General features: G+C 34.4%; 1 protein-coding gene across 16 annotated transcripts in view; it reads left to right on the top strand.

Annotated features, from left to right (window-relative positions):
* The window catches only part of GTDC1 (glycosyltransferase like domain containing 1), a 463,274-nt gene that overhangs the window by 413,841 nt on the left and 36,534 nt on the right, over positions 1 to 12,899 (top strand). For 12 of the 16 annotated variants that reach the window (XR_011074149.1, XM_068545171.1, XM_068545174.1 and 9 more), the window contains 3 exons: positions 3,430 to 3,500; positions 4,204 to 4,295; positions 10,497 to 10,610. Coding sequence is in view for 15 of the 16 variants with exons in the window: in XM_068545171.1 (XP_068401272.1) it covers positions 3,430 to 3,500; positions 4,204 to 4,295; positions 10,497 to 10,610 (277 nt within the window). In the remaining variant the exon portion in view is untranslated. Of the gene's footprint in view, positions 1 to 3,429; positions 3,501 to 4,203; positions 4,296 to 9,348; positions 10,461 to 10,496; positions 10,611 to 12,899 lie in introns of those variants that run through there. The other 4 variants (XM_068545181.1, XM_068545184.1, XM_068545175.1 and 1 more) reach the window with 2 other exon arrangements.

Genomic DNA, 12,899 nt, shown 5'->3' on the forward strand with positions numbered 1-12,899 from the left:
TTAATAGGCCAACCTATTAAAGACAATTTCTAAATGGTCTTTTATTAAAATTTGTCCAAAGAACCTTCAAAAAGAGATGAATTCCATTAACTTGCTCTAGAAGAATACTTATCGGATACACAGAAGTTCTCCAGGAAAATGCAGATAAATTGGGTATTGTAAATGGAGACACTTAGAAGTGTGGCTAATTTTCTTTCTTATCCACTGAAGCAAAGACAGGCTCTGAAAAGGACCAGGTACAGGGGTCCATCCCCACAGCCCTGGGCAGATGGACCACTACCACTCGCCTTCACGCTGGCTCATTTACTTAGTGTTTTGCAATCCTTAATGTGCACAGCTGGCAGCTGAATGCAGGTTTGATACTAACAGTTTAGACATCTTTAGATGTAGCAGATGGAAAATTTTACACAAATAAAGTAGGAGAAAGTGTGCAATTAGGTTTTTATCTGCAGTTACATGATGCATCCTCTGTTTTAGTTTAGAACATCACCTTAGTGGGTGGCCATGATCTTTCCTTGTATCCAGGCCCTACCTTCTTGACACCACATTTGATGTTGGCTAAATGCCCATGTACCAAACTTTTGTTTTTGTTGAGTGTGAATGAAATAGGGAATGCAACAATCAGCAAAGGCATACCATCAGTGAGACTGTAGCAGTCCAGTACATTATGGCTACATTCCTTGCTAGTTAAGTCACTATGGTAAAATCCTTGGCAGGGTTTTTTTCAATAGTTTATTCATGATGTTCATTATTATGAGTTGTAAAGAGTATGAGAATTTCATTTTTAAAATGTCTTATGGAATGTATCACTTTCTTAGATCTTGTAGACATGCTGTGGAAACCATAACATAAAATATGAGTTACTTACAATAACTAATTTTAATCCCATCTGCTAAGTATGACAACATTAGCATTTCCACTTAATTAAAAACACCCTTAAAGCAGCAATGTTTTAATCACTCCATTTTATTTACTCTCCTCCGGTGTCACTTATAATTGTAACTTTTTATTTTTTAATAATGAGGGATTTTTTTTTTTCTCCTTGCATCACACAAAAAAGTGCTGTCGATAATTAGCAGTCTTCTGTTATTAGTAGACTCAGGTGTCACAACTGTGTCTCATCCTCATTACAGTAAAAAATTTCACCTATCAGATTCATTATTGCTAGATAATGTGACTGAGAGCCTTTGCAGGCCCTCCAGAAAAGTAATTCAGCCAAGCAAAATTATCAGCTAATTATATTTAGAATCAAAAGCCCAACAACTATTTGCAGATAAATTGTATGAATTGAAGTGAATAGATCTGAATATTAAGATTCATAGATTTAGCAGATGATTTGTTAATTGGAATAAAAAGGTCATTTGCTAGTCATTTTAACAATAGATCAATTGGAACCCTATTTATTATTTAACTGGTAGTGCCTAAGAATTGAAATGATGAATAATTGTATTATTGTCATGAGATGATAATTTTCTTCAAAATAACAAAATATGAGAAACTTAGAAGGAATTTTATAAATTTCTTTTAAAATAGTGTGGCAAATTTAATATATTTTAAAACACAGTCTTGATATAAATAATGTGTATAATAAGGTTTAGTATTTTAGAGGTCAAAATTATAACCAAAAATGGTGATTGTTTTTTTTCTTGATGAATTAGAAATATAACCACGAAGAAGATAATTTACAAATAAAAGTTGGAATCCAAATTTGTAAATTTTTTTTCTTCCTAAATCAAATAATGCCATTTCTCTCTCACTGTATTTTAATTAGCAGAGGTTTTTTTGGAAATGGCAGAGTACATGCTCATACGATGACTCAAAATGTAACTTGGCCTGCAATTTTCTTTCGGGGAACAGAACACTCTAATTCAAATCCATTATTAAAAAGCAGATAACGTGCACTTTCTGAAATGCCTGTGACTTCACTCTTTTGATTTTATATAATTATAAGAGAATGTTCATATGTATTTGCTTTTCGATTGGCAAAGCATTTTAAAACTGAGTGTCTTCAGATAAAGTGCATATTTTCTTTTTGTTCATAAAGAATATCCCCAGTTTATGTGCTCAAAACTTTTGTGAATGTTTTATAATGCAGTCACAGTACAGTTTTATAGCTGTGCTTATGATAAGAATTTCTACACATACCCTATTTATGTAAAAAAGAATATTAGATATTAGTTTGGATTTTGAAATTAATCATTGGTAACTAGATCCTGTGCCTTTCCACTGTGTTATCTTGTAACTGCTAGCAGTTCTCAAGCAAAACTTTGAACTCAGTATTTTTCCAAACTTTGCAGCTCAAAGTAAATACTTTTCATTTAAACTAATTTCAGTTATAAAATAGGGAAAACATCACCCACTTAAAAACAGCTTAAATTGCATGTACTTTGTCGCTGTAAATAAACAAGGTAAACATTGACATAACTTCAAACTATTCTTGGGTTGAAAAAAATCTGCAGTTCAAAATAAAATTCTGCCTTTGGTCAACATTTTGGATGCAATTCAAAGTTTCTCATAAAATAAACATATTTTAAAGAGTGTTTTGAATTTCACTGCATAATTCCTAGCCAACAGAAATTACAGTGGTATCTTTAAGGTTTATTATATGTCAGATCAATAGCCATTATGCAGGGCTAACACAGCCATCAAGATGCAATACCTTTCTTGTACTTAACCCTTACCGCTATGACATGAAGAAAAACTTCCTATAGGTAGGTGGTCCTTGGGGAAATCCTCTCACAAAGTGAAACTTTCTTGTTTCTTTGTTTAATAATAACAGTATTCTTTTTGGATAAAATGGAAAATGAGCTGAATTTTGAGTCAAGAAAGCAAAATATTCATTAAGGTAATCTTCATGAGAGTTTTTCAATAAAAGGGGGGAATAGTTCTACATCCTGCCTAATAAGTAACTATTCTGAAGCTTTAGCTTAAAATGAAAATGCCCCATCACAACAGATTGTAAATTTTTTTCTGATGCTTTTAAAAGTGCCTCGATGATTTCTACAGCTACAGTGTTAAAGTATTTGCTATTTTATTTAAACATTTTGGAAAATGAACATTCTGGGGCTTTGCAGCATTATTAAGAAAAGCTGTCCATACTTTACCATGTTGTTACATGTGTTTATCTGCTGATTATAAAATGTGTTAAACAGTATTTTAAAAACAAAAAAAAAAAAAATGCAGAGCTGCGCTTTGATTAATTCAGTGAACAAAACATATGCTGTTGGTTCTGTTCTATGAAATTCATATATGATTAATAAAATCTTTTAAAAGAGCAACTTTGGCTCTTAGGATTGTACTGCCGACCATGTTCTTCATCCCAGTTAACTCTGGGCTCATACTGTTAACTTAGACAAACAAAACCACTTTCTGGCTCTGATGGTAATGTCTTTTTAATATATTTTTATCCTCTTTCTAAAATTTCTTTAGGTTGGAAGCTGTGTATTGTGGTTGTTACCCACTCTGTCCCAAAGATTTGGTTTATCCCGAAATATTTCCAGGTAGCTGCTTTAATGTACTTTCGTCTTTGTTGAGATTTAATACATGATTCATGCTAAATTAGAAAGTTTGAAAATAAACTTAGGCAGGAGCAATTGTTTATTTGGCAAGTCAACATGTTAGTGTTAAGGAAAATTTTATGTGTTTTAATACATTAGAGTAAGCTTATATTTACCATCTGTTCTTTTAAGATAACAAAAAAGCAAGTTTTCAAATAGCATTCTTCATTGTTAGCATACACATCCCATAATGATGGATTTTTATAAGCAGGTCAGTGTTGCTGCAATTGCTTACAGATTTTTTTTTAATGATATACACAGAGAAAAATTGAGGACTGAAAGTCAGACCAAATTATTTCAACAATTGACTAGTTAATAATATGCAACTGTTGTACAGGGTACATACGGCTGTCATACTAGTTCTTTGAAAAAATTCTCATCACTAAATATATCACATATGCATTGTGTTACATTAGAATAATGTATTTTAATCACCCAAAGGAGATGTCTAAACAGCACAACTACACAGTCTTATTTAGCATTAAACATCCTTGTGAGCTGAGGTAACCTTATAAAATCATGCTTAAATAATGTAAAACACGAGGCGGCACAGAGCAATATGCATTTTTAATTAGTAAAGTGACTAATATCAAGTGTGTGCTTTGAGGTTTTTGTTTCATTAAAAATGTATCTGTTTTTCCTGCAGCTGAATATCTGTATTCTACACCTGAACAGCTTTCAAAAAGGCTCCAGAATTTCTGCAAGAGACCAGATATTGTAAGAAAACATCTCTATAAGGTAGTTATTGAGAAGAGATTTACGTGGTATAAATGCCATATTGAAGTACAAAGAAAAATCTTTAAAAAAAAAAACATTTAATTAACATACTAATGTTTAAAGGAAACATGCTAGGGAGGGATATTAGTTGTTACACTAACAAGGATTAATTAAACTGGATGCTAGTTGTATTAACCTAGGCCTTATGAAATACGTGCACTTAATGCACGGTACATGCTTTTTTTTAAATTTATTGTTTTCTAAGATGACTGTCCTTTACATTTAGCCCCAAGAGGCTTATAAAAATGAACCTGGATTAATGTAACTCATTAGTTTAAAAGGAAGTAAAGGAAAGATTCTACAATTATAGTAATGAGGATAAGCCTTTCTTCCCATCAGAATGAAATCTTCAGTCCTCAAAAATTCAGGTGAATGACATTCATGAAGTTTGGTGTTCATTTTTTTAACTACTTTAAAGATGATTTCGAAGAATCAAATGTTTCCTTTGTCCAGTTTAGTAAAATTACATAAAAACCCTCGGTTTGTTTAGAATTAGACTGTCAGTATCCTCTCTGAATGACAAAGGCAAAAGGAAAAGAGTTTAAATAGCATCATCATTCAGTTCCCTCATTCATTATCTCTTTTCCCTTGTTTGAATCAAGAATTTTACATTGTTGAACTAACAACACAAAGAGACCCTACTAAAAGTCTAAGTAATTGAACTGGGATAAATCTGCTTTATGAGTTTTGAAGGTGGCTCTAGGCCATGAGTAATATACCTTTTTATATTCTTTGAATGTAGCTACTTCATTTTACATAAATCCAGTATAGTTTACAATCTAGCAGTTTTATAATCCAGCATATTTTAATTTTCCTGTGTTAATATATAACCTTCCTACGTGAAATACAGTTTGCTGCCTTTTTTCTCTCCTTTCCCTTGTCATGGCCTAAAATACATATTTACATAGTGATACATCAAAACGTGACTCTGTTTCTGCAGGAAACAGTTAAACTTCAAGAAAAAGGGAGAGAACCAAAAATGCAATTTAACACCCAATTTCAAGCTCATTATCTTTCATTGTCTATTAACTTGGCAATGGTTCAGAAGGTAGCTCATAATAGTTTAAAATGCTGACTGAACAGTTCCAGGCTTCAGTATTACTCCTTCAGTCAATACGATTGTATCGTATACATGGGAAGCTTCAAAGAGAAAACAGACTTCCAAGGTTTACATCCAGATTTCCTAATTTTGAAAGTTCAGTCGTGGTCTTGTTTGTGTAAAATATTAATTTAGTAGTTTCCCACGTGACAGACTATCAAAATGCGCAGATTATGAAAGTGAAGAAATAGAATAATATGTATTAATACAAATGGATTCATTTTCTACACATGACACAAAGCTATTTTCAATGAGTTTACCATTGAATTATTGATTTTTTTTTTTCCTCCTGGTGAGTTTTTGGGCAATATTTTTTTCAGTTTTATTGAGATATAATTCACATACTGCACTGTATAAGTTTAAGGTGTGCAGCGTAATGACAGACATGTATCGTGAAGTGGTTACCACCGCAAGTTTTAGTTATCACCCATCACCACATATCGGTACAAAAAAAGGGGCAGGGAGGAATGTTTTTACCTTGTGATGAAAATGGTGAAGCATTTATAATTGTATTTCCACCATCAAAATTTATCCGTTTTTAATTTGGCTTCCAGGTAGGCCTTATTATCCCTGTCATTTCGCATCTGCAAATCCTTAACCATTTCAAAAATTACTGCAACAGGTTGCTTTTAGTTACAATAAAAAACAGATCTCCAGTTGAAATATTTTAATACGGCTATTGCCGTAACATAGCTGTAATTATTTATTTTACCAATAACTTCTGGAAAAACTTTGAAAGAATGTCAGCTTAGTGGTATGCTGTTAATATTCCAAATTGTTCCTCCTATAGCTTAAAAGATAGCCTATACATTAAATGTTTTTTCATGTTACTATGGTTTACATATATTTTTAGTTCACGCATCCTAAAATGGTCCAGCTCAAAGTTTTAGAAATCAGTGTTTCATGCATAAGCATTTATAAGAATTTATATATATAATTCCTATTACATACTTTTTACCATGGATTTTTTTTTCTTATAAATCTATTATACACTTTAATATATGTCCTCATTCATAGATTTTGATGACATTATACCCAAAAATGAATCTAAAAAATTAATAAATTAGTCCAAGAAATAGAGGTAATCAAGAGCTTTATAATGCAATTGTTAGGACAAACTGGTAAAAATCACAGGAAGGACCACAGATCTAGTTGGGTTGTTGTAATAAGATTTAGAGCTAAAACAGAAAAGGAATGCCTGCTAAACTTTATAATTAAGATATAATAAGTTACACTATTTTTTTACCTATGTTTTATAAATATACACATATCAGGTAACATTTGCCCTCACTAAATACCAGAGAATTATTTCCCCCAAGGCAGCTTTTTGCCTACTTTTCTTATGCAATGGAAGAGACTTTTGTGTATACTATAAAGAGAGTGTTGGGGGGTTTTTTTAGATTTGTTCCCTTGGACAGTGCTGTTTTGCTTTTAAAAACATATGCTTCTAAGATCTAAAAGGATAGAATGTCACTGAATTCTTTAATTTGCTCCTTTTACATTTTTACACCTTACTCTCTTTTTCTGTTGTTAAAAGTTTACATTTTAAAATCATCTCAACTACTTATCATGTAGAGTTCACTTTAGGATAGGATTTTTCATATGGATTCACACTTAGAAATTTAATGACTAGAATAAGGCTACTAACACTTGGCTCTCTTCTCACATGAGACATTATACTTTCAATATGAGTGAGAGTTTGGAGGCTATAACTTGAAGCAGGATTTGAAACAGAATGCTAGTAACTGAAAAGCAGAAACAGAATTTGATACTTTTTTTTTCTTAAAGTGACTCTTTCTACTACAGAACTCTGTGCCCATGACTTCTCACCTGAAATGGTTTCAGACTTGAAATGTTTAAATTCCTCACGTGCGTGCAAGTGTGTTCCCTTTCTCTCTCCCTCTCTCTTGCTCTCTATGTCTCTCTCACACACACACACGCATGCACACACACACATTTTTCTTAAAATATTTGAAGAAATACATGCAGAAATTGTTTCTTAATTATTTTAAAAACAATGTTCTGAATTTTTAAAAATCTAAAACCATTTCTTAAAAAGTTTGCCACTAGGCTCAACCGTTGACTGCAGCTTTCTTGCACTTTCAGGACGCGTCCTTTTCTAAGTAGGTTAGACCCATTAGCCAAACACTTGCCACAGAGATAAAGTAGGTTTCACTTCATCTGGAATAGGGAGCTCTTTGATGACTCCTAAACCAAAGTTGAACACAAGATTCGAGAAGTAATCATAAAGTAATCAGCCAAGGATTAACTTCTTACAGTAACATCAGGCTTCCTTTTACAACCGAAGTAAGTCTAATACCGGGAAGTTGTAATTTTTGGCTCATTTTGACTATGGGAATTTACTTCCTGAAAGTTCCCAACAATTATTTGAGATCAGTACTTTACGCTTTTAGAGAAACTTTGATCATTATATTTTAAAATGCTTTAGAAGAAAATTTATGTTCACCCCCTTGTTACCGGTATTGAAAATAGCACAAGAGTACCAGTGGGGCAGTTGTATAAAATATATACCGCCCAGACTAACAGAATAGATTTTCATTCCCACCCTATTTTTCATTTAGTTTTATTTACAAATTGAGAGATATTCTGTGTGGGGAAAAAAAAAAAGAGATGCCATTCTTCCTTTGCTTTACGAGGGTAAACTGTAGTTTCTTAAGTTTTTTCAGATGATAGCAGCTGATTTTTATTTTGTTCTCCTCTTCAAGTTTTTCAACATTCCAGAAACCTTTATAACCTGCTGTTATTTGGAGGAGAGGGCAATTTTCAGATTTCTGCCTAAAAGTGATTCCAAACAATGATTAAGCTTATAATTCAGACTCAGTGCCCAGAAAAGCCATTTGTGGTTTTGTCTTAATTATATCAGGCTATATCTCCCCGAACCACAGCCAAGCCACTTTAAGGTTCCTTCAAGAGACTGGTCACTTTATAGCCCCCTTTTAATTTGAGTTTCCACTCTAGATGTGAATAAGGTGGTACTCACTAGTATTAACACACCTCCAAAGTCATTACTTTTTCCTTAAAAATGAACACTTAAAAGCTCGTGATGTTTTTAGAACTTCTAAAATCTCTCATTTGCACCAGCACAATTTAAAGCAAATTCTCAGTCTCAATCTCTCTCCCTCCCTCCCCACTACTCTTCCCTCTCTCTTTCTTCACGTCTTTCCTTGATTTTGTTTTGGCTTGGTTTTTCCTTGATTTGTTTAAGTAAAATAAAAGCAAAAACTCTTTAGCACAATAGATATACTCGGGGTGATTAAGATCAGTTCGAGGTTTTGGCTGCTTCTTTTTCTCTGCTACTAATTTGTAGCCTGGCTGTAGGTGAACTTCTTGGCCTCTATATGATTCATCTGTAAACTTGGAAGAATTCTTTTTTTCTTAATTCTTAATAGCATTTTCCCCCTGAGGCCCTGCTATAATGAAATAATGAATATAAACCCGTTTGTAAACTTGAAGTGCTTTATAAATTCCATGTAACAGTAATGGCATTTCTCTTGTGCCTTCACCACTTAAAAGTAAAATTCACATCCGCAAAAACATGTATTAAGAGTGTTGTGTATCTTATGTTTATAAAAGTTAAAAGTTGGATGATAAACTTCTAATAGCTGTCATCCATAACATAAACCAGGAAATATGTGTGCAGTCGAATGTACCCATTTGCAAAAAAAAGGGGGTAGGCAGCTTTCCCCAATGATTGGAAATACAGTTACACTTTAAACCAATCAGAAACTGGGATTTCCTGAGGTGATGAAACTCGAGAACCATTTACTTGGTGGCTTTTTGAAGTCTAATTGATGTAAATTATGCAAATTTGCAATATGAATTTTCAGCATGCTTTAGTCTTTCGGGTCGTTAATGCTTCCTCATTGCTTTCTCTTCTCTCCCTCCCCCTTACAGGGTGAAATAGCTCCTTTTTCTTGGGCAGCCCTACACGGTAAATTCAGGTCTCTGCTTACAGCAGAACCTAGGGAAGATTTGTGACAGATGGGGCTAAGTCACAAACTTGCAGCCTAAGGCAGAATCTGTAGAACTTTCCAGAGTGTGCCCATATTTACCTGATCAGAGAGAAAAGAAAATCTGCAGAGGAAGCTGAGCCTGGCTGCTTGTCATAGCTGACACAGAGCCATCTGCCACAAACCTGTGGCAGCTTCAGATCTCCAATCCCTGCCACCACCCCAACTCAAATTAAATACAGATTCCTAGAGACGTTATGATGGTTACACATGTCCTCGGCATCACATGGAGGAGACTGCTCAAAAAAAATATGTGGCCTGTTGTATAACCGCACTCATGTATCCCATATGTGGTGCCACATTGAATTTCCGGTTGAATCCGTTTTTATCCTTTGTACTGGATGACATGGTGCCTGAATTCTTTCTTTTTGCCGACACGATGGCAGCCAAACTACAGCTTCAAACACTCTCACTTGGCTGGGTTTCTACCTAGGTTGCCAGGTTATCATCGGAGCCTTCTTGTGTCCTCAAAGGGCCACAGGGTCTGAAAGGAGGACCAGAATGCTCCCAACTAATTGGGCAGCCATCTCAGAAATGTTTGTGGGCAAAGGGCTGCTTTAGCACTTTTCTTTTAGCAAATTAATGACTCCCTGGCACAGGCGTTTTTAAGTGAAGGTATTAATAAGGGGTCTGGCAGGTATTCCCATGATTCACAGAGTTACATTTGCATTTAATTTATCTTAAAGAAAGTTGCAGGATAAACAGCTGTAATTCAGACAAACATGGGAAATACACTACGTGGGGCCAACTCAGCCATAAAATGAACACTGAGATACTTGTTTTAATTTTTTTCCAGGGATAAAAATAGAGAAATTAAAATACTTCTAACAAAACCAGTAATTTTCATATAAATATCCATCAAAAGTATTTGCATCCAGCTACAAATATAATCTTTTCAAGATAAATCACTTATGATTCCAATAGTCAAGCTGCTCTATTTGTTGATGTCAAGATGTTTTGAATGGCTAGATTGTAAAATAAATTTTTAATAAAGTGCCCACTGCAATTTTTAATTAACATATCTCATTTCAGTGTAAGTGTGTACATCTATCTGTATGTTTCTCGCTGAACACTCTCCTTGTGTCAGAGACAACGAATACAATTGTTTCTTTTCCGGATGAACAAGGATCTGTTTTGCAAATGTTGGTAAGATATTATGACATTTCCAAGATTTTCTTTGCATTCTGGAAAGCAGGAGGTAAACATTTGTAGTCATTAAGGTAGAGTCTGTTGATAAACCATCTTCTGTTTACTGGCAGGTAAATTGTAACTTTCCTAGCTTTTGAAATGAATAACTTCTATAAGCTGTACAGTGAGGAGCAGCCAGGGAGAGGGGGATAGACAAGGGCCAAGCCTGGCTCTCTGGCTTTTGGAAGGGTTGAGTGATCTAGCAGGCATCCAAGATAGAGCGGGCACTGGTTCAAAAGTCTAGTCGGGCCCATTGCACAGGTAGCAAAAGCGTAAGCAGGACATAGATCAAGGTCAGGGGGCCAGAGAGAGCCCTCTGGATACAGGCAGACTTGCAGATCAGAGAAAGCAGCAGTTCAAGGCCCATGAGGTCAGGGAATTTAAAAGCAGGGAGAGTAAGAAGCAGAAACAACAAGCTCTGTCTTTGCACACAGTGAGAGCCATATGTGTGATGGACATCACAGCACTAGCTTTGAGTCCTCCTCCCCCTTCTGAGAAGGCACTGAACAAATTACCCCCGACCCATAAACAAAGAGCTCGGGAATTATTTGAGAAGTCCCTTCTGGTCTGAGACTGTGGAACTCGGAATCTATCAGTTATGCTCCTTTTGAGTGCAAAAGTTAAGATATAAATATGCCTAAGAGGTTCTTAGACTATTCTCCTGAGCAGGGTTTATCATCTAAAGAGACGCTTCAGTCAGAAAGGTGCCATGTCATGGATGATGTCTCTCAAAATAATATTATATGCTCACGGCCAAGAAACAGTGCTTAGTTTACTATGTTTTACTATCCTGCAAATAATGAGCTCACATTCTATAGTGAACAAGATATTATATGCACAACTATCCATATATGTTTTTCTCACTAAATTACTGTTCAGATAGTGCATCCAAAACATTTAAATATTTGCCTGATTTTGGCAAACAAAATATTGCAAGTTACCTGTGTATGGAGATTTTTTTTCTACACCCATAAACTCAAATCAAATTTTGTCTTTAGCTGTGCCCAGCGTTACTTCTGGAAAAAAAATTTACATTAAAGTGGTCACTTCTTAAAACTATGCTGTCGGATTTGGTATTAGTACAAGTAAGCAATAAAAAGTTTTGTAAATGTGTAATTCTTAACATTTGAAAAGATAACTGTATCTGTGTATGTATGTGCATGTATGCTTCTCGACAGCCATGACATGGTGGCATGGAGGGTTATTAAGTAAGTTATCCCATATTTTGTTGAAGTCAGAGGATAATCAACGGTACAAGTTGACTCTTTATTTCCTGTTTCCCTTACTTTTCACTAAAGAGAGCAAACAGTCCCATTATTTCTTAGTTTTAGTATGGTTGTTGAAAAAAAAATTTTTTTTTTTTGAGCACTCAATTCTGTTCCTTTTATTCTTTTTAAATTAATTATTAAACCAATTTTAATCTTAAATGTCTTTAAAAGTCTGCCCATTATCAACCTTGATACAATGTCCAGAATGCTTGTCCTGAATTTACCCAATCTGTGTTTCTGGCCAGGTGTTTCTATAATAAATAGAAGAGCATCTAGTTCTTAACTTACGCATTTATACCAGGTTAATCAGGAATAGGTCAAAAGACCTCTCCCCAAATGCTCCTGGTTTAACAAGCATCCTTCAAATACGGTTGAGTTTACATGCCCTGCTCTAGCTCTCAGTTCTTCAGACATGCCACATAAAGATGGCAGCACAATCAGTAAGTCAGTGGAAACTCAGCCACAGAGGACTGCACAAATTCATTTCAACACCTTGAAATGCATCTGGAAGCAAAGATTTCATTTTATGTTGAAGGTGTTAATTATATTTGATATTTTTAAAAGTAAAATCTGTTTTTGAGAAAGCATCTGCTACCCAGAAATACTATGAGCCGCAAAAAAATTTTCATTTAAGTCTCAAGATACTTTCTGTGGGTGATAGAATCAGTTTTCAAATGACAGTCCATGCTGTCTTTTAATGTTGACATATTCTATGAGACATATTCATATTCTTCTATTGACTATTGACAAGTATCACCCTGAGTGCCTTTCTGTTTCAGTGGAAAGCTGGAGAACATGTTTCATTTTAGCACTTGAATTCAGATACAGGACAACTGATGCTTCAATAATGTGCCCTCCCTTCAAAATTATTCATTAAGATGTAATTGGGAAAGTTTAAAAATATGCAACAATTCTACATGATGCTCAAAGACATGTACATATGTGATTAAAGTATAACAAAAAACTTGGGAATTAACAC

The sequence above is a fragment of the Eschrichtius robustus genome, chromosome 5 (genome assembly GCF_028021215.1).
Source record: "Eschrichtius robustus isolate mEscRob2 chromosome 5, mEscRob2.pri, whole genome shotgun sequence".
Lineage (NCBI taxonomy): Eukaryota > Metazoa > Chordata > Mammalia > Artiodactyla > Eschrichtiidae > Eschrichtius > Eschrichtius robustus.